The following is a 22,214-nucleotide window of genomic DNA, read 5'->3' on the forward strand; positions in this document are numbered from 1 at the left end:
GACAAATTACATCATGAAATAAAATGGCGGCTTATAGAGGCACCATCTCCGATTCTGTCCTTCTTGAGGTCTGTGGAAACCTGGAGTCACAGGAGGAAAATGAGGAAACAATGAAAACTGCGGGCTCTTTGGCAGCAGAGGCTGTGTCTAGCTTGTTTCGAAAACAACAGTTTCAGGCACAAGACGGGCAATAATTATTTGATAAATGCTAAGTCAGCTTTGTTACCCTGGCTCTTGCCCTTGCTCTAATAGGAGCTAGTCTCTGCTTTTATTAGAGATGAATAGTCAGCACCACCTCAAGACTAGTGGATGGTGCGGAGCTGTGGAAGGATAAATTACAGGCTTCGTGGACACTTTGAGAACAGATAGGGTGGGCCAGTACAGGTGCTCTGAACACCCAGTTTACTAAGAGGAGCAGAGCTAAGAACTTGATTTCCAGTGAGCCCGGTGAATGTTCTCTTCTTCCTCCCACTGCATTAGGCTGGCGGTGAATTTGTGGAGAAGACCTTGAGCAGCATAGTGACCAGCACGGATGCAGCCTCTGTTGTCCACAGCACAGACTTGGTGGTGGAAGCCATCGTGGAGAATCTGAAGGTGAAAAACGAGCTCTTCAAAAGGCTGGACAAGTTTGCTGCTGAGTATGTAACCTCTGGACAATTTTTTTTTTTTTACTTTGTTTTTCATTTTTATTTTTTGTTTTTATAGATTTGTGGGTACAAGTACAGTTTTGTTCCATGCATATGTTGTGTAATGGTGAAGTCTGGGCTTTTAGTATACCCATCACCCACATAGTGAATACTATACCCAAATAGGTAATTTTTCAGCCCTCACCACCCCTCTACCTTTTGGAGTCTCCAGTATCTGTTATTTCCCTCTGTATGTCCATATGTTACGTAGCTATCACTTATATGTGAGAACATGTGGTATTTGACTGAGTTGTTTCACTTAAGATAATGGCCTTCACTCCTGTTCATGTTGCTTCAAAAAACATGATTTTATTCTTTTTTATAGCTGAGTAGTATTCCATGGTGTATATATGCCCCATTTTCTTTAATCAGCCATTGATGGACACTTAGGTTGATTTCATGTCTTTGCTGTTGTGAATAGTGCTGCAGTAAACATACGAGTGTAGGGATCTTTTTGATAGAATAAGTTATTTTCCTTTGCATATATTCCCAATAGTGGGGCTGCTGGATTGCATGGTAGTTCTATGTTTAGTTTTTGAGAAATCTCCATACTGTTTTCCTTAAAGGTTGTTCTTTACATTGCCTTAGCAGCATGCATGGGTTCCCTTTTCTCCAGATCCTCACCAACATCTGTTGTTTTTGACTTTTTAATAAAAGCCATTCTGACTGGTATCAGGTGCTAAACTCATTGTGGTTTTAATTTCCATTTCTCTGTTGATTAGTGATGCTGAGCATTTTCTCATATGTTTATTGACCACTTGTATGTCTTTTTTTGAAATATATCTGTTCATGACCCCTGGACATTCTTGACAGGTTCTGAGGGATCCCTCCCTGGGCCTTAAACTTCCCTTGTTGTTTATTGCCTTCTCCCAGGAAGGGATCCTCTAACCAAGTTCATCCACCTCCCTCTCTCCTACCCCTCAGCTGTTTCAAGAAGAGCCAATATGGTTTCGTTTTTCCTTCATCCTCCCACTCCCAGTTTGCTTCCGAGGCTTGGGCTGCCCCGATCTGATCCTTGTCCTAAATGAGGGTAGAATTACCCATGGTAACCTGGAGGGGTCCATCCAGGGACAGGCCTATATGTTTCTTGAAGTGTGTGGGTCTTGAGTACTCCTATGCTAGATAATGGATGAGGCTTGGGTCCTCAAAACACGAAACTGCTCATATGTTCCTTGGTTCATTTCACACTGGCATTTAGAGGCTGCAGAGACATCTGACAGCAGACAGTTAAGGACATGTAAGGTACTCCTGTACTCTATTCTGGGGCATAGGAGTACCCTACGTGTCCTTAACTGTCTGCCAAGGACTCTCAGCAGTTCTGTGTTTCCTCCTTTTTTGGATGGAGCAAACAGAATGGTGTAATTGAAGGGATTGCCTGTAGGCAGAGAGGACTTTCCTGTTTTGAGCTTTATCTGGGTTCCATCGAAGTACTCTTGGGAGCATTAAAGGAGCATTGACTTCTTAGCTGCCTGGCTTCCTGGGTGGAATTCTTCTTGGCAGAATGTACCTCAGGATCCAGAGCCTTCGAGTGTGTGACACCTGACCCACTGATCAGTGCTGTTCTAGTGACTTGCTTGACTATACTTCATGCTTCTTGGTTGGAATTGAATGGCAGAATAAGATTATATGACAAAAACAATTCTCAGGGCACTTCCAGTGGGCAGTGGCTAAAGAGAGACACTTACATACCGGCTCGCCAGATTGTCAACCTTCAGAGATAGGTGGCCTCGTGGCCAGAGAGGCCCTGCCCCTGACAAAGAGACTTGCCTTTCTGTCATCTATACATCACTGCCAGTCAGTGTCCTTGTGCATTTCACACAGGCATCTAGAGGCTGCAGAGACATCTGACAAAAACAGAAGAACTTGTGGTACCAGGGCTGGCTCCCAGGCCAGCAGGGAGCCCTTTAGAATAATAAACACCCACCCCAAAAAAGGGAGTTTTGTCAAGCAGTTTGATCTTTATTGAAAAGATCGGTCACTCTTGGTGACAGTGAAAGGCCTGACTGCCCTCCGTTGTCCGTGTCTGCTACAGAAGGATCATTGGGGAAAGTCAGGAGGCCTGGGCCTGGTGCCGAACCCCACCACCTCCAACCTTGGAAAGGTCCTCAGTTTCATCATCTGTAATGTGAGTTGAAGGGTTTGGGGTAAATAATTTCCCAGACCTTTCTGACTCTAACTCTCCAACACTAGCTTCCCCCATGGGTAAAATAGGAGCAGCAGCACTGGTACTTGTTGTACAGAGTTGTTTAGGAAATTCCTTTAATTTAGCTCACATTTCCTGAGTGCCTGTGTGTATCAGGCACTACACTAGGCTCTTTCACCTGAATTGATGCAAAACAGATACGACGTGAAAGGAAGACATGACCCATAGTCACACCGAAGATGTGGCTTTGCTTCTGACCTTCTCCACCTTTCTTGGCACTGTTTGTTTTTGTTTTAGATCACCACCATTACTGAATGCTTGCTAAGTTTTTTAAACAGCTGTATTGAGAGGTACTTTACTGGCAGGTTTTACAGTTCCATCCTATAATGGGAGAAGAAAATATAGTCAAGTGATACATTTCCCTTTGGAAGCCCTGATGAAACAGTTGCATCCTGGAGAGCAACATGACTTCTCTAGCAGCAGCCTAAGACACACTAATGAAAAGTATGCCGGGCACGGTGGCTCAAGCCTGTAATCCCAGCACTTTCGGAGGCCGAGATGGGCGGATCACGAGGTCAGGAGATCGAGACCATTCTGGCTAACACTGTGAAACCCCGTCTCTACTAAAAAAAATACAAAAAACTAGCTGGGCGAGGTGGCGGGCGCCTATAGTCCCAGCTACTCGGGAGGCTGAGGCAGGAGAATGGCATGAACCTGGGAGGCGTAGCTTGCAGTGAGCTGAGATCCGGCCACTGCACTCCAGCCTGGGCGACAGAGCGAGACTCCGTCTCAAAAAAAAAAAAAAAAAGAAAAGAAAAGAAAAGTATGACCGTGCTCGCTTCGGCAGCACATATACTAAAAATTGGAAAGAAAAGTATGACCAGGCCCACAGGCAGCCTGAGAGAAGTCCTGACTTTACCGTTTAGGCAAAGTACAGACTCTTGGATCCTTTGCCGTCTCCACCACCCCTCCTGTCTTCTTGATGCTAGGGTCTGGGGGCATTGCTAGTCATCATTGTGCTTGTGTTGTCGATTTTCTTTTAGAACATTTAAGAGAAAAGTAGTTTTTTTGGTACCTGAGTGTCAGAATGGGAAAAACAAAAGATGGTTCAAGACAGGTATGTCCAGGAAAATATAAGAGTACTTTATGTTTTATTATTATTATTATTTTGAAATGGAATCTCACTCTGTCACCCAGGCTGGAGTGGAGTGACATCATCTCAGCTCACTGAAACCTCTGCCCCCGAGTTCAAGCAATTCTCCTGCCTCAGTCTCCCTAGTAGCTGGGATTACAGGCATGCACTACTATGCCCAGCTAGTTTTTGTATTTTTAGTAGAGATGGGGTTTTGCCATGTTGGCCAGGCTCATCTTGAACTCCTGACTTCAAGTGATCCACCCACCTCAGCCTCCCAAAGTGCTGGAATTACAAGTGTGAGCCACCGTGTCCAGCCCAGAGTACACTTTTTTTGTGGATGAAAAGACAGTCCTGTGTTTAATATGTAAACACAGTGTCTTGAGAGAAAACAGTGTGAGACCTTTAGGAACAGAGTCAGCCTGACCCTGTTGGGAGAGGCAGAAACAGAGGTCTGCTGATCATTTCCTCCTTCTGATAAAATGTGCTGGAGTGCCTTGGACTGGTGAGACCTGGAACTGGGCTCTGATGTCACTTTGTTTTACCAAATGTGCCCGAGTTTCCCGTTTTTGCAGGTGAATGGCCCTTCAAACGTTCTATGAAAAGGGGTATTACGATTGTAATACTAATCTTTAAAATAACCCTTTCTTTTCTTAAGGGGAGTATGGAGCCACAGCTGGCTCAGCCTTGGGCCCACGCTGTCTCTGCTCTGCTGTTGTGGTTCCAGGTGCTCGTGGTGCAGGTTGTGTGGTTGAACAGTGCTTGTGTTGGCCACACACATTGTTATTGGAAGAGGATCTTTATTTCATTACCTTCTGTAATGGGGAATAGTTTCTATTTTTTTCCCCAATGACCAAAGCAAGAAACTTTGAAAACTGAAATGTTAAGACCTTAAAAAATGTCATTTTTTTTTTTTTAAAGGAAAACCTGGCCTTTAAATGGCCTACTTTGGAAGCTGTTGGAGAAGGCAGATGTGCTCCTACCTGGAAAGAGAAGTCTCTCCACTGCCTACCCACACTGGCCTCACCTCTCTTCCCTCCTTTCCAAATCACTGGTTTCTTCTCCCTTCTCTTCCTCCTCTCCTCACACCTGACTTAAGCAGATTATAGTATTGCCTTTTAGGTAAGCAGGAACCCCCAAGTCTGGTCAGTAAGGAGTCCTTGCCTTTCCTGCCCTGTCACAGGCCATCTTGGTTGGAATCAGCACCAGACCGGTTTGTATGTTTTTATCCACAAGGTGGCGCTGCAGGAAAGCCTGGAAGTTGGCCTGTTAAAAGCTTTTCCTCTCATGCCTTTGGCACCCCACTTTACTGTGACCTTAAAAAACTAAATTTGGTTTAAGTCAGTATGGATTTTTTTAAATTAACAAGTTAATGTTTTATATATGCATATGGCTATATCTTTTCCCCAGATCTACCTGTGTAACCTTAAAATTTTTTTGAACCATGTTGGTTTTCTTGTTTTAATTTTTATTTCCATCCAATGGAAAAATAAAGCTTTTCACTTGAAAGAAAATATCTTAATTCATGTTTATTATCAGATGTTTCTGATTGAGGATTTATGTGTTCATTTAGAATTTTGTTGCTTTTAGGTCTCTTTCTTTCATTATTCTTTGATCACTGAGAGTTTCATTTGTGACTGGGATTGGTTAAGTAGCTTGATTAATTAGCCACCTCCTGTTATCTCACATACCTTGGAAGTTAACTGATACAAGTAGGTAGGGGAAATTTTGTTCCGGAAAATCAAGGAAGGATTGGTGAAAGTTAAATATCCTTTTGGAACAGGAAATTCCAATTTTATTTACCTTCAAACTTCAAAATTTAAAAACTGAAGCATCACTTGATTTCAGCCTGTTGTATGAAGATGTGTCTTTTCCCTGATTCCTCCAGTGGGTCAGGACAACAGATGGAGCAGTAACTAGTCACCTCGCGCATTGCACCCAAGAGTCATGCTATTTCGAAAGATGAGATTCACTCTGATATTCCACCATATTTTCTCTTCACAGACATACAATCTTTGCCAGCAACACTTCCTCCTTGCAAATTACAAGCATAGCCAATGCCACCACCAGACAAGACCGATTCGCTGGCCTCCATTTCTTCAACCCAGTGCCCCTGATGAAACTTGTGGAGGTCAGTGGGTATCAGCTTGTGTGTGTCTCCCCACTCTGCCAGCTCTCTCAGTCCTGCTTTTCTGTGTTACACCAGCCCTGCCACCAGTTGCCTAGGATGGGTTTTAACCTGAAGGTAGAAGGTTGTCCGTGAGCCTCATATCTAGGAAGGCCCGTATGCTTTATTTCTTCGAAGCCCTGTGTTTTGCTTAGTGATGTCTAGAAGGGCTGTTAACTTTGTGGAATGTCATTTACTTATTTGTGCCAGAGCTGATGGGCAGTGCTGAGAGGCATCAGAATGGGAAGGCAGCACTAGAAATCACAGGCTTGATGGGACCACGGAGAGGGCAGCTACACGTGTTCATATTATCTCGTCGAGGTCAGCTTGCCCATGCTGTAAATGCAGTTCTCATTAGATCCATTCTACTAGCTTGTCCACAGTTCTGGGGTTAATTCTGACCCCATGTAACGGTGCCTTAGCATTGTCCCCAGATGAGGTACATCTCCTGTGTGTTGTGATCAGAGCTATTAAAACCAGCTCCCACTGGGTGCGGTGGCTCATGCCTGTAATCCCAGAACTTTTGGACGTGGAAGTAAGTGGATTGCTTGAGACCCAGGGGTTCAAGAACAGCCTCGGCAACATGGCAAGACCCCATCTCTACAAAAAATAAAAAATCAGCCAGGTGTTTTGGTGCACGCATGTAGTCTCAGGTACTTGGAAGGCTGAAGTGGGAGGATTGATTGAGCCGGGAGGTTGAGGCTGCAGTGAGCTGTGATTGCACCACTGCACTCCAGCCTGGACGACGGAGCAGGATCCTATATCAAATAAAAAAACCCTACAAGTAAAAATATAAAACCAGCTTCTGATAGCCTTGAGCCTCCTGACCACAAACCTGGAAGGTGGAGGTGGGAGGCAGGGAGGGTTTCCCCAGCATCCTATTTGGAATGCTTGGAGACTCCAATATGTTGGAGTTGGAGTCACAGTAGGCAATTTGCACCTGAAATGGGGCAACTTGCCTTTTACAGGGCCCTAATTACAGGGTCTGAGAAGCAGCCACTATTGAAGTAGCATTTGTTCTGAGGTTGAGGAGTTATTGCCGTGCGAAGTGTGGGGGACGCTTATGCTGCCATGCGGGTGATGTAGGGCCAGGTAAACCTCCAGAGACTGGCTGTGGCCTCTCTGGGATTGTGTATCATCTGTTTTCTTCCTTATTGCCTTTTCCAACTCCTTTTCCTTCCTTTATCCTCCTCATTCCCCCGCCACTAAGCATAAGCATTTTTAATAAATCATAACAATGGCCATTTTTTTAGTTTTCTCTCAAGTGACAACTTCGACCATCTTGCAATAGGACTTTTCTCTCTTGCTAACATTCTCAGCTTCTTCCTATTTTCTCCTATCCCCCAAGTCTGATTTTTTGAGGAAGTTGAAGAATGAGACGAGGGGTTTGGGGAACAGAAGAAATAGCATTTATCCGCATGCAGATAAGAGCACAGAAGTGGCATGCATTTCCAACATTTCAATACTTAGGGACTAATTTCTTTAGTTATTATATTGTATATATAAGTGTTTTAGAGATAGACACATTCTGTAGATTTACTTTAATAATGTTTTCAACTGCATTTATCTGGTAATGTATGCTTTTGTCTTTGGAAGTGTAGTGGGTTGGCTGTTAACAGCTGGTGTTTAGCAAATGCTGCCATTTTCTAGAAAGTATTTTGCAAAAGTATTCTTCTCTATTCAGCTTTTATTGTTTAACTTTAACTCTTCCTTGTGTTGCTGGTGGTGTACACCAAAATGACTTGTATAATAAGCTGAGTGGCTCCTTTACTTAGGACTGGGCTCATTTAAATGTATATGTATGTATTTTTTTTCAGACTCTGTTGTAACTATGAGCAGCATATCTGTACAAATTACTGTTTGTTGAATGAATGAGTGACTAAACATGCGTCTCTCCTGTTTAAAACAAAACAACAAACCTTCACAATTGTTAACTCCTTTAAACCAAAAACTTATTTCGAAAACTCCGTAGTCAGCAACGTTTGTCCCAGCTCAGTCTGTGGTTTTGACGCAGACTTTTTAGACCTCCTTTCAAACAGCTCTGGGATTCTGTTTGATTTGTGGTACCCACAGGGTAGCTTCTGGTCTTTCTCATCCTCCTCATCTCCATCTTCACTGTGTCTTTTTCTGTTTCCATCCATTCACTTCTCTTGATGTCACAACATGACACCATAGCCCAGGCTGTGATCACATGAAACAGGAGTGAGAACTCTTCTTCATTTATATAGCACCTTTCATCCCTGCACAGACACTAGCTCATTAGTTCACCAAGTCAGACGGCCCTCTTGCACAGTGAAGACATGCCCCAAAGGGTCAAAGTAGACTCTTCGACTCTGATTGAAGTTCTTTACTGGCCTTACATTTTACATGTGTGTGTGTATATATATACCGGATGAAGTTTATATATATAAACTTCATCTGGTTCTTTCCATTTACCAAAATCTAATTCCCGACACATGCGTTCTGTAAATGCTTACTGAGGGCTGACTGTATGAGGCATTGTGCTTGATGCTGTCCCTACAGAAGCCAGTAGGGCAGCCCTTGTGTCCTTGCCTGCACCTCACAGAGGTCAGGAGGGCTGCTGGAGCAGGTAGCAGGCCCCGCTTGCTGTAATAAAAGCCTTCCCCAGCAGGATGAATATGTTCTAAAGCCAAGGGGCCGCTGGCCTCTAGAGCATCTGTGTGGCAGAGGGTGGAGTCATGGGAGGAATACTCAGGTAGGAATCCAGGAGACCTGTCACTTTGGCAAATTACTCCACTTTCCTGGGGCTCCTCATCATCTATAATAGAAGGTCAGGTCCCGTGCAGAGGACTTGAAGGGCAACCATCATATACTTCCAGACTTCAAATAATTAGATAACAGAAGTCAGCATTTATTGAGCATTTGTGCTTAGGCTTTGTGCTTTACTCCCAATCTGATTTCATTCTCCTTGAGGTGAACAGAGAGATTTCAGTGTCATTTCAGTTTCAAGAAACATACTCAGGGTCACACAGCCAGTAAGTGGTGCAACTGAACCCAGGCTTGTCTCAACAGCAAAGCCTGTAAAACTGTCCTATACACACATGTACATACACACACACTTGTATTTTAAGCCTTGATTTTGTACATTCTACAGTACTCTATTGTCTTTTTTTTCGTCTTTTTTTTTTTTTTTTTTTTTTTTTGAGACAGTGTCTTGCTCTGTCACCCAGGCTGGAGTGCAGTGGCATGATCTCGGCTCACTGCAACCTCCATCTCCCGAGTTCAAGCTGTTCTCCTGCCTCAGCCTCCCAAGTAGCTGGGACTACAGGCACATGCCACCACGCCCTACTAATTTTTGTATTTTTAGTAGAGACGGTGTTTCATCATGTTGGCCAGGATGGTCTTGATCTCTTGACTTCGTTATCTGCCCACTTCAGCCTCCCAAAGTGCTGGAATTACAGGCATAAGCCAACACACCCGGCCTCTGTTGTCTTAAAATAGTCATTTTGGGAAATACATTGTTTCTGGCTTGAGATTCCTACTTCTGTGCTGAAACTCAAACTGTTTTTGTTGCCTATATGGAACCTTTTGATCAATCATTCCTTGAACCATTCTACTGAAGTTGCTTGCTAACTCTGGTCATAATTCTCTGCTTTGCATTTCCAGGTCATTAAAACACCAATGACCAGCCAGAAGACATTTGAATCTTTGGTAGACTTTAGCAAAGCCCTGGGAAAGCATCCTGTTTCTTGCAAGGTAAGAGTATGAGTAGCTTAGGAAGGAGGTGGTTCTTTTCTTCTTGGACCCTGACTTATTCCTGGTAGAATTCTTCTCATAGAATTATGTGAGAGGGAGCATTGTATACTGCAAACTTGTCCACGTGCTGTAAAGAGCAGTCCACGCCTCCTATTCTAGTTTGCATACAGGGAAACTGGACTCCTAAGCCATGCCTAAGGCCATCAGGTGGATAGTCTGAGACCTGAATGGAGCTGAGGACTCCAGCTGAGTAGAAGACACAGTACTGCTCTCTAGGTCCTGGCTTTTGTCTCCTAATGAATGGCTGCATTTTCATAAATGGTTTTGGTTGCCCTGTCAGCTTTAACTTCCACTGGGCCGCTGGGAGTCCAAACCCTGTGTGTCAAGTACAGCCTGGTAAACACATACATCCCTGACAGAAAATGAGGGCTTTACTTTTGCAAAAAATACTACAGATGGTGAAATAAATGGTAGGACAGTAAGCGTCCAACCTGCCAAAGTAGCAGTAAGGAACCTGTTTCTCACAGGAAAGTTGCATTATGTTTTTGTTGTTTGTTGTTTTGTTTTTCAAGAAGCAGCATGGTTTAGTGAAAAGCCTGCTTGACTTCCATCTTTTTTTTCGCCTTTCTTAAGCTACCCAGTTACTGTATATAAAATAATCCCAGTTGCTGAAATGATAACCTACTTGAAGGTAATTATTTTGATTACCTTAAATTTCTCCATTTGCTTTAGTTCTTCTTTAGTTCCCCCAAAACTCAGGGACTATACTTATGCATGACTTGGCAGTTTTTGTTAAGGAGTAGTTTTGTCACAAAATGCTACATCATTACAAAGATTTACATATAAGTCATCTACTTTTTTTTTTAAACCATAATCCTTTATATCATTATAGTTCTCATAGCAAATGTTTGCTTTCTAAAATATTCTCAAGTTTGAACTCACAGTACTGTACTAACTCATGAAAAATCATGTTGTTCATGAATCATCTGAAGAAGCCATCTGTTGAGGTGGACTCCAGCAGCCGAAGAAAGCAGGCTTGTGTGTTCTGCTCTTCCCTGTCCATGGGTAAAGTGTTGTTAGGGAGTCTCATGTTTTAACACCCAATTTTTGTTTGTTTAGTTCCGTAGTCTTAAGTTATCTAGATTTCTAAAATCATATTAATAATTGGATGTTATGATTGTACTTTCTTACCCAGTTATGCTTTGTTAGTGGAAGAAAGTAGTAATAGTATTGAAAAGAACATCTGTGCAAGACAAAAAGATATGGAAACAGAAGTATAGGGAAAAGCTAATGATTATCTTCAGCAGCATAATCATTAATTTACAAAGTAATGATTCAGTCTTCCATCAGAGTGGCCACAGCAGCTGCAGAGATGATAACTCTTTGTTCTTATTAAGTTGTTCTCGTTAGGTCATTCCAGAACTCTTTCTGTGTGGTATTCTAAGGGCTTTCAGAGGGTCTCTCTGGGTCAGTTATTGAAGCCCTTGATGAGGCATCTGGGCAACATATGGCAACCACATAGGACAGGGGTCAGCAAACTTCTGTAAAGGACCAGATAGTGAATATTTTCAGCCATACAGTCTCTGTTGCAAGTACTTAGTTCTATTGTTGTAGCATGAAAACAGCCATAGACAGTATATGCAGTATGAGTGTGGCTGTGCTCCAATAAAACTTGACTTACAAAAACAGACTGTGGGTTGGATTTGGCCTACAGTGTTGTACTTTACCAACACCTGACATAGAAGAGGGACATTAATATGCCTGGAATGTGCCTTCCTAGTGAGACTTCATGAGGGCAGTGTGGTATAAAGGTTAAGGGTATGAACTAGCCTGACTGGGTTCAAATCCTGGTGCCGGCACTTATTAGCTGTGTAACCTTAGGCAAGCTACTTAACCTCGCTGTGCCTCAGTGTCCTCATGCCTCACATAGGGATAGTTATAGTACCTGTCTCACAGGGTTATTATGAGGAATGAATAAATTAATTGTTTAAAGTATTTAGAACAGTACCTGGCACATAGTAAGTATAGTAAATAAAATGTGTTTAATAAATAAGAATCTGAAAAATATGAATTTGATTACATAAAATAAAATTACTTTATTTAAAGACTATGTCTTCTGCCAGGGACGGTGCCTCACGCCTATAATCCCAGCACTTTGGGAGGCCAAGGCAGGTGGATCACTTGAGCCCAGGAGTTTGAGACCAGCCTGGGCAACATGGGAAAACCCCTCTATAAAAAAATAGCTGGGCTTGGTGGTATGCACCTGTGGTCCCAGCTAATTGGGAGACTGAGGTGGGAGGGTCACTTGAGCCCAGGAGGTGGAGGCTGCAGTGAGCTGAGATCACGCCACTGCACTCTAGCCTGGGCAACAGAGCAAGACCCTGCCCCCCTCAAAAAAATCTCTTCACATTCCACCAGTATACTGAGAGTATCTGTCTCTCTGCATTCTCAATAGCATCAAATGTTATTACCATGGGGGAAAAAACCTTTGATAATCTTATTGGCGGAAATGCATATTTCTTTTTATTACTAGTGAGTTTTTTGTTTTTTGTTTTTTTGAGATGGACTCTCACACTGTCGCCCAGGTTGGAGTTCAGTGGCATAATCTCAGCTCACTGCAACCTCCACTTCCCGGGTTCAAGTGCTTCTGCTGCCTCAGCTTTCCGAGTAGCTGGGACTACAGGTGCGTGCCACCACACCCAGCTAATTTTTGTATTTTTAGTAGAGACGGGGTTTCACCATGTTGGCCAGGCTGGTCTTGAACTCCTGACCTCGTGAACCTCCCACCTTGGCCTCCGAAAGTGCTGGGATTACAGGCGTAAGCCACTGCGTCTGGCCAGTGAGTTTAAATATTTAATGAGTCTTGGCACTTTTTCCTTATTGAGCTCCATGAGCCTTTTCTATAGAAGATATTAACTATTCTAATTGGAGCAAATGTTTTTCTCAGGCTGCTTTCTGACTTGTGACCTTACATATGGTGTGCTTCATGTTCTCAGGTACCCTATCTTGAGTTTCTATAGTGAACCTTTTGAAGTTGAAAAGAGTATTTTTGCCTCAATTATAAAATCTGTATTGTTTCATAATCTTAATTAAGCTGATAAAACTTGTTTGTGCATCTTTGTGCTCATGTGGCAGTAGATGGGATTAGGACTTGGTTTCAGTTTGCTCAGGGTTAAAGGAGGTTTACATCCTTTGTATTACTGTCCAGTTTCCCAGCATGCAGTCAGGTTAGCTCTGTGAGGAGTGCCTGGTCATCTGTAATTCAGACATTAAGGAAGTACCTAGTGTGTGCTAGAAATGGAATGCAGAGTTTGGGCCAGGGTGAGGAGTTCTGCCCTCAGGAGGATCACAGCCTTTTGACCAAAGAGGAGGCACCATTTGCCTAGTGGAAATCAGCTTCAACAAAAAATCACCTGTTTTTCTCTACAAATCCCCAGAAGAGATCAGTAGATTAAATCCAGATCCCACACCTGTCCTCCGGAGAGATGATTAATGTTAGTTACTGAGAAGGGAAACGGATGAAAGGCGTGTATGGCACAGGGGCCACCCCAGGATGCAGAGGTCTTAGGGGATGTGCCGTGAAAGGCCAGCTCTCTGTAGGGGCTGTGCTCCTTTGTCAGAGCACCTGCTGCCAAGTCAGCTCCACTGCACTGTGCGCTGGAACCTGAGAAGATGCTGAGTAGCCTAGGACTGGCTCCAAGGAGCCTGGAAAGCAGTCCTCCTTTGAGGACTGTTCAAGGTGGAGTGTGACGTTTTGTCGATTCTTGAAAGGGAGTGGGAGGAAAGAGGAGAGGAGTAAAGAGATGAGTGTAGGGCTGTGTGTACAGCATTTTATGTGTTTTCTGATTTATCTTCACAACTTTGAGACAAACTGTCACCCCCAATTCAAAGATGATGAAACTGAGATTCAGAATAACAGAAGGACCAAGAGAGCATTCAAGATTGAACCCAAATCTGCCTGTCCCAAAGCCATGCTCTTCCAGGTCACCCATGTGCCTTGATCTGCCTTTATGTCAGGATCTGTGCAGTGGGGCATCTGGGTTTGAATTTTTTTAAGTACTATGATTGTTGGATACATTGTCATATGAGATAGATATAAGGCCATGCTGCAAATTTTGAAAATGTACAGCTTGATAAATGGGGGCAAACATGATCCAGGGTAAGAAGGGGCGATTTGGTGACTTCACAAAAGATATCATTTAATGAAAGTTTACTAGTTTTTTGTTTTTCTCTCTCCCAAAACAGGACACTCCTGGGTTTATTGTGAACCGCCTCCTGGTTCCCTACCTCATGGAAGCAATCAGGCTGTATGAACGAGGTATCCTTCCTGACCCAGGCCAGGAGCTGTAGGCCTCAGCTCCTGGTGCCACTGTCTGGAATTCTCAGTATCTCTAGCAGGGGTCGGGCCATGCACAATGGAGGAAGCAGTGTCTGTTTTCTAGCTGTGTGAGCTCAGCTGCACCGTGGGCCCTGGTACCTTTTTCACTGTTTTCCCAGGGCCTCCTGGCTTCCCTGTGAGGCCTCTGAGAAAGGGTTCTGGAACTCCCACCACCCCAACTACAGTCCCAGCCAGAGCAATTGCACGGCCGGCCCAGATTGATATCCTGGATCTCTGCTTTTGATTAAAAGGTTTACTGCTTTTAAAAATTATCATAATGTAAAAATCACTAGGCTAGGGAATCTTGAAAGTTCCTTAAGGTTCTAAAACTTGTGACTGACAGGTGATGAGAAATATGTGACAAGGCCGATATGTGGTAAGGACAGTTTTTAGTAGTCTTGTGTCTGTCCTTACTGAATGATGTCATGATGTACTTTTTGTAACCTTAAGAATGGTTTAAACAGTTTTCCTCAATACTTGATTGACAAAGAGTGCTTTTCTCTGCTGTAGAAATATCAGGCCTGGGACAGGGTCCAGGCTTCTGAACTGATCTGCATCCTCCTGCTTGCTTCCCCTCCCTGGTTTCTGGAAAGGTAGCTATCATATCTGCTTCAAAGGCAAACAAGCCTTAATAGGACTGGATAAAAAGCAAGTGTAATTGTTTTCAATTACTTCATTCATAAATGCTCACTCCTGAGAGTGTCATTTTTGAAACAAAACATTTACACCAGCTCTTCCAGAGAGATGAAAGCACATTTGCGTCCTCAAAATCTGCTTTAAATATTAAAACTTTTCTCCGTGGTTTATGGAAGCAATTGCCTCACTTTTGCTCCAAGATCAAACCAACACTTCTGTGCTTATCTATCAACAAATATGCCTAATTACACCTCAAAGAAAGCACGGAGCATTTTGCCCTACCTTGAAAGGCAGTTGTATGTCTTTTTTTTTTTTTTTTTTTTTTAACAAAATGTAATATTTTAGAATGTAGCATGTGAGAGATCCACCTCTTGATGGTGTTTTCCTCACTGTCCCTTTGATACATTCTCCAGTACACCAAGTATCAGATGGTAAGTTGAAAGCCCTCTTCTTGTCTGTGGTCCCTTTCTGCACAGGTGCATGCCCTTTGGCCCTCACCATCCCTGGCCACCTGTAGGTTGAAGCTGGAGAAGCAGGACCTGGCTTCAGGACATGCTCTTAGCTTGCTGTGGGCATGGGCTTCCACAGCCTATCATTGCTGGTCCCCCTGCTTCTCTTTCCACCACCTTCTCAGAATCTGCTTGTGAAGGAGCTGGGTGCCCTGCCTGGGGTGGGTGCTGGTTCACCACTGCACACTATAGTCACACCCCAGGCCTCTTACCATGTCCCCCTGCCCACCGCCTGCTCCCTCCTCTTAGCCAACACAGAGGAGTACTCAGAGCACGCCCACCATGCCATCTCCGTCCCACAGTTCCACCTTGAAGCCTCAAGCACCTGGAGACTCCCTCTCTTGTCTGCCACATCTGTTCATCACTTTTGATTCCTTCCTGTCATGCCTGTTCCGCCTCTACATCCCAGCATTTCCCCATCCCAGTCTGGCTGCCTTCATGAGGTTTCTCAGGTAGCAGAGAAATTCACGCTACTCATGTCTTTTCCTGACTGGTCCCCACTACCGCACTTACTGAGAAAGTATCATGTTGTCCAGGAAGTTGAGACACTGCCTACTGCATCTGCCCACACACCCCCTGCACAGCCTTGGCAGATGCTCTGTGACTGTTTCTGAACTCATGCAAGGAGAACTTCCTGTCCCCCACTGTTGATCCACCTGGGGCTGCATGCCGTGGTGTCGCCAGTGCTGCCGTGAGTGGCGCAGGCTCCCTGGAAGGACGTGTGGGCTGTTAATGGGTTGGGCCTCCTGGATGACTGGGCCCCCGCCACGAGCACTTCTCACCAGTCCCCATAGGATCTCGTGGAGGCTCATGCCCCCTTGCTCTGTTGTCTGTCCACTCATTGTGGCTTCCATGTTGGGCCTTCTTTCCCAGTGTCCCAGCTCTGTCTTCACTCTTTTATTGCTCTTGTTCCTTCACACTGTGACTGAGGCCTGATGCATGCCGCAGTCAACTGTCACCCCTGTGGGTCAGAGGGACAGAGGCTGGATAGGCTGTGTCTGACAGTGGATTGCTGCCTTTGCCAGGCACCCACTCCTAATTGCCAGCGTGGGCGGGGCAGTGGGGCCGAATGGTCAGCTTTTCTCAGGAGGGCTCTGCTGGCAGCAGGCCTGGGAGGAACATGAGCCTGCCCCCCAGTCACCATGTGACATCTTGCTCACATTGTCGCCCCTGCTCAAGACAGGCTTAGTGGTTCTCTGGTGACCTGCCATCTACAGGCTCTGCCAGAGAGCCTGCCTTCTGGCCACTCTCTGCCCCTACTGTCATCACCGCAGATTCTACTCCCGCCATTCCCACGTGGCCCCACCTGAGTGTCTGCAGAGCTTGCAGCTGGATGTCATCTCTGTCATCACAACTCTTCATGCTTTGGCTCTCCCTTGGGTCACTTGTCACTGTCTTCCCTGTGGCATGGCAGGTGTTTTCTTTCCCTTACTGTACTCTCTTTTCTGGGGCACTCTGGCTCCTCTTCATCTTTATTTGCCCCAAAGTGCCTGTGTAGGGCGGGCACATAGGCAGCTGCTGATGAGTAAAAATGCTGTTTCTGAGTTGTTGCTGGGTGCCTCTGTTCATGCTAAGAATGGTTGGCAGGTGGTGCTGCTGAGCCAGCCAAGGAAACAGAAGTCGGACAAGTCCCAGACCCTCAACTGTGCTGATCTGGACTTCACTGAGGAAGCTTTCCTTTGCTGTCTTATCTGGAGTTAGGGGCTCTTAACTGGAGGGAAGTGGGAGAGGGTGTCCAATGAACTTCCTAAGGTTGATGCAGAATTTGGGGTATATGTGCACTTTTTATGGAGAGGGTGTCTGATTGTCAGACGTACTTGATTCTAAAGAAGTTTAGGAATTACTCGTTTAAAACATGATTCCACGTCTAACTCTCACTTGGCACAACAATTTCTATTTTATTTCTCTGTTTCTGAAAGTTTGCCTCTTTTGCTCTGCATTATTGAGAACAGGATTTTTAGAGTTGTGCTGACTTTGTAGGGTTGTTTAGATATTTTTCTATCATGTGCTGTATCTTCATATTATTTGTTGAAATAAAACAGTCCTCAAGTGAGTCTCTGAATCTGCAATTATAGCCTTGCTTCTAGGGTTCATTGTCCTGTCCTTGAATATAGATTTCATTAAATGACTTTAGCTGAGTTGCAACCATTATACTGTCAGATTTCTGTCCCAGGGAGACTGCCCATGATAAATGAACCAGTACATAAGCATGTTAGGTTGTGATGAGTAATTGTAGAGAAGAAGATAGTAAGAGATGGCAAGAGTCTTGTCCTGGTGTCCTGGCCTTTTCTTTAGTTCAAGGAGTCGCTTCTTTTATATATGCAGGGAGGAGAAGAGGCTCTCTGAAAGATGACACCTGAGCAGAGGCCTGGAGGAAGTAAGAGACTGAGCCCCAAAGATGTCCGAGGGCAGCACCCTAAGGACAGGGAGCTTATCCCAAGCCTGAGGAGCCTGTGAGGCCAGCACTTCCAGCATTCCGGGGCTCTATCAGCACAGAAGCCGCAAGGCTTCCTAATGAAATCCTCTGAGTAGAACCCACTTTTAAGCTTCAGAGCCACACCCCAAATGTACTGTGTTCTTTCCCATTCCTCCCTCTGCATATGCTGTTCTCTCTACCTAGAATGCCCTTCCTGGTCTGCTCATCTCAGGATTACCTTCATCTTCTAGGACCCAGGCATGGGGGTGGTTTTGGTGAAGCCCTGGCAGTGTGAGTAAACCTGTCCATCTTTTCTCACACACAGCTGTGTGAGTCATGAATCTTCAGGTCTTATTATGTTGAAGCTTTTGGCTTACACATCTGAGTTCTCCCATTATATCATGAGTACCTTGAATGCTTGTCTTGTTCATCTTTGTCTCATTCTACATCTCTGGTGCCTGCTACATAATAAATAGAAGTTGAATGAATGAATGAGGCTGCCTATATGATTATTTTTGTTTCTTTGCTTTCTTATGGCCTAACACTCAAATCATGATTTCTCAGGCATCTCTAATCCTAATTAGTGTAGTTATTAGTAATGTCAACCATAATAAATAATTGAGGTATATTTTAATCACCTTAAAATGCCTTGAAATCCTTTGGCATTACTTTAGTACTTTATATGCTTTTAAAAAATATCGTCTTTATCAATGTTTAAGTAGTTTCTCTGAGTGTCTTAACATTTTTCCCTCTTTTCTTTAGCTTTGATCTGATTGACTTCTTCTTTATGCTTTGGAACAAAATTCTAGACAGCCACTTGTTGCAGACTATTCTACTTTTCTGATTTCAAAGAAAGGGAACAGGTTGTTCTCTATAAAGGCCTCTTGGGGCCAAAGGACATGGTAAGAGTAAATTTCCAGGGGAAAAGTACATTGCTCCTTGTCTTAGTCTACTCAACAGACTTCCAAACATGTGTGGCGATTCTAACTCAGGTTTGGGCTTTTCTTTAAAAGGTATCTTGACTAAAAGATTTGTGTGAATGTGATGCCAGGGGAGTACTCCTTACTTATAAAACCCAAAAAACTGGGGGAAAAAAATACATACAATGACTATACATGCAAAAGCAGAAAACTTAGTTTTCTTTTTAAAGAAAGTTTATTTATAAATCAAAAATATGTCCTAGCATTAAATGATGTTTTAATAAATGATTCCAGAGTTGGAAAATCCCAATTTATTTGAAAGTAGCTGAAGTTTCCAGGCATGGAGACTTCTGTCTCCATGAATAGGGTATTAGTACTCCAGAATTCACCTCAGTGGTGCAGTAGCTTTGAAAATCTTGGGCCACACACTGTGGCTTACACCTGTAATCTCAGCACTTTGGGAAGCTGAGGCAGGAGGATCACTTGAGGTTGGGAGTTTGAGACCAGCCTGCCTGGCCAAATGGTGAAACCCTGTCTCTACTAAAAGTATAAATATTAGCTCTGTATGGGGGTGCACAGCTGTAGTCTCAGCCACTTGGGAGGCTGAGGCAGGAGAATCACTTGAACCCAGGAGGCAGAGGTTGCAACAAGCCAAGATTGTGCCATTGCACTCCAGTTTGGGAACAGAACAAGAGTCTGTCTCAAAAAAACAAATAAAATCTTATGACCTCTTTGGCATGTACTTTAGAGAGGAAATCTTACCCAAGCCAGAAAGTCTTACTCTAAGACATTTTTTTTTATTGTGTAAGCATATAAAATTCTAGTAATTCTGGGGCTAATCCTGTGATAGGGAGAATTCAAGGAAAGGTGGTGGTGACCCAGTGCTGCCCTTTTCTCCTTAGGTGATGCATCCAAAGAAGACATTGACACTGCTATGAAATTAGGAGCCGGTTACCCCATGGGCCCATTTGAACTTCTAGATTATGTCGGACTAGATACTACAAAGTTCATCATAGATGGTAGGAATTGGAATTTTTTGTTGTCTTTATTGAGTTGAGGTAGTTTTTCTGAGCTATAAATTATAATGCCTTTTAAAAACAAGTTAGCAGGGGTCTTAATTAAGACCTTCCAAAATCCTGCCTTACCAGGTTGAGGATTCATGAACAGATGGCAGGAGAAGGAAGAATGTGACTGTCTAGTATCTCTTTAACAGGGTAACCTTGAAGACAAAATATAGCACAAACAGGTCTTGTGTGACCTTCACCCAGTTTCCCCCAATGGTTATATAGCCATAGTACAATATTAAATCCCAGGAAATTGACATTGGTACAATGTGTTATTTTATCACATAAATTGATTTGTGTAACCTCCATTGCAAGCAAGATACACATCCATTTTAAAAAAATATATCCATTGTAATGTAATAGCTCTGAAGACAGGGTAAAAATAAAAATAATAATTAAAACTGGACTACTGAAGTTGAATGTAGCTATCTGTTCCCAAGTTTCACAGAATGCTAGTTGAAGAATTAAATTTTGAATTTTATGTGGATGCAAAATACCAATGGCAGGAATGCAGATTTTTTAACATGTATTCTGAAAGTTAACTGTGCCAGTGACAGTTAACTAACAGAAGCAAATTAATGGCTTCTGTCAGTGTACTTGGGCCTTTGGCCTTAGTGATTTCTGAGAAGACACTGGATAAGCAGGAGGGCCATAGCAGGGCCAGGCTTCAGGCAGCACAGGTGGGTGGCAGTGCAGCAGCTTTGGGGCTGATGTGACTGCACCAGCACAGCCTTCCTCAGTGCCTCTGCAGTGGTGGCCGGAGGGGCACCATGCCTGGGGGGCTTTCCCACAGCAGAGACAGGCCTCCAGACTTGCCCTTGGGAATGCCAAGGTGTAAAAATAAACCCAGCACTTCATCCTGAGTTCTGTTCCCTCCTCTCAATAGGGTGGCATGAAACAGATGTGAAGAACCCATTATATCAGCCCAGCCCATGCTTGAATAAGCTGGTAGCAGAGAACAAGTCCGGCAAGAAGACTGGAGAAGGATTTTACAAATACAAATGATGTGCAGCTTCTCCGGCTCTGAGAAGAACCCCTGAGAGCACTTTCCAGCCAGTGCCCCGAGTGCCTGTGGGAATGCTCTTTGGTCTGACATTCTCTCACACAGCACAGTCTAATCAATGTGCATTTTGATTGTAATCTATCTGAAGTGATTATTACACCAGTTACAGCAGTAATAGATTCTCCATTAAGAACTAATTCCCTTTTTCAGTCTATTCACTTCTGTGTATTTTCTAAACAGCTTTCTACCCTTGGTGCCTTGGAGCAAACTTTTTTTTTGTACCTTGTCATTTTTATGAAGAATTGCCTGGATTCGTTCTCTCATCAAGGGAAAAGTACTTCCTCCAAGAGTGCGAGTTCACCATGCCCACTGTTGCTGCATGCGAGAGTCACAAGCCACTGGCACGCACGTTGTATGTCTGTGAAGCACTGCAGCGAGCAGCACCTGGATCTTGCCTTTATAAGAACATTTTGCTGCCTGCAGCTTTGAGTCTTGCCCTACATTCTGGGCACGACATAAGATGTGTCTTTATTCAGTTCATCGTGAAGATGCTGCTGCTGGATGGGTCGGCATATCTGTGTGCATGGTTTGCAGGAGGTCAGTTTTCATGGTCAGTCAGTTCCACAGATCTGAATGATTACTGTCTGTCTGTGTCTTTTTTCCATGAGAAATCGCGGTTGCAAATTGCCTATAAATTGACTCTACTAAAATACAGTGTTTTCGTCTGAAAATTTGAATTGAAAAAGAAATGTATAATATAAAATTGTAATACACTCAAATGTTTATAAAAGTAAAAAGTTGATAATTTAGCAGAAGCTATTTCCCCTCTTCTTTGGCCTGCTGTTAATTTTTAAAGTGGGAGTGATGGGGAGGAGGAGTGGCAGGGGAAGGCGTTTTTGTGAAACCTGCCTGTGGCCATCGCTTTCAGATTTCTTACCAGGAAAGCAGTAATAGGGGCACAGAGAACAATTTTTAAGAAACATCTGTTTCTTCTTTGCCAACAAAGTGAAATAGTGTAACGTAAGCTTCTTTTAATCATTGGCTTGAGAAAATGTCTTCCAAGATAGAATTTTGGAGTTGGAAAGACATCAGAAATCCTGAGGTCCAGTAGCCTCATTAGCAGAAAGCTTAAGGGATGTGTCCAAAGTCACTAGATATTTTGTCACAGAGCCTAGATTAGGACTAGGTTTTGATAAAATTAAGTACAAAATAGCCCATTTGAAAATCTCAGATCCAAACTTTCAGACAGGACTTTCCCTAAAATGGACATCCTTGTTTGGTATCCTGGGTTATATAGGTCTAATAGTCGAGAGATTTTTTTTTCTTCATTTTATGGCTGATAAAAGGGAGCTTATTAATTTTTAAAAATTTGAATCTAAGCATAGTGGGAAAAAAATACATCGGTGCATTTTTACCACACATAGAACCTGGGTAGGACACTTT

General features: G+C 43.6%; 1 protein-coding gene across 1 annotated transcript in view; it reads left to right on the forward strand.

Moving 5' to 3' along the window:
• HADH (hydroxyacyl-CoA dehydrogenase) overlaps nt 1-21,583 on the forward strand; it is a 44,623-nt gene extending 23,040 nt beyond the window's left edge. The window contains exons 3-8 of the mRNA XM_010373207.2: nt 481-638; nt 5,966-6,092; nt 9,756-9,845; nt 14,091-14,163; nt 19,607-19,723; nt 20,655-21,583. Of these exons, the coding sequence (XP_010371509.1) occupies nt 481-638; nt 5,966-6,092; nt 9,756-9,845; nt 14,091-14,163; nt 19,607-19,723; nt 20,655-20,773 (684 nt within the window). The 3' untranslated portion in view covers nt 20,774-21,583. The remainder of the gene's footprint in view (nt 1-480; nt 639-5,965; nt 6,093-9,755; nt 9,846-14,090; nt 14,164-19,606; nt 19,724-20,654) is intronic.
• Nucleotides 21,584-22,214: the final 631 nt, after the last annotated feature.

This window comes from Rhinopithecus roxellana, chromosome 2 (genome assembly GCF_007565055.1).
Source record: "Rhinopithecus roxellana isolate Shanxi Qingling chromosome 2, ASM756505v1, whole genome shotgun sequence".
NCBI classification, from domain to species: domain Eukaryota; kingdom Metazoa; phylum Chordata; class Mammalia; order Primates; family Cercopithecidae; genus Rhinopithecus; species Rhinopithecus roxellana.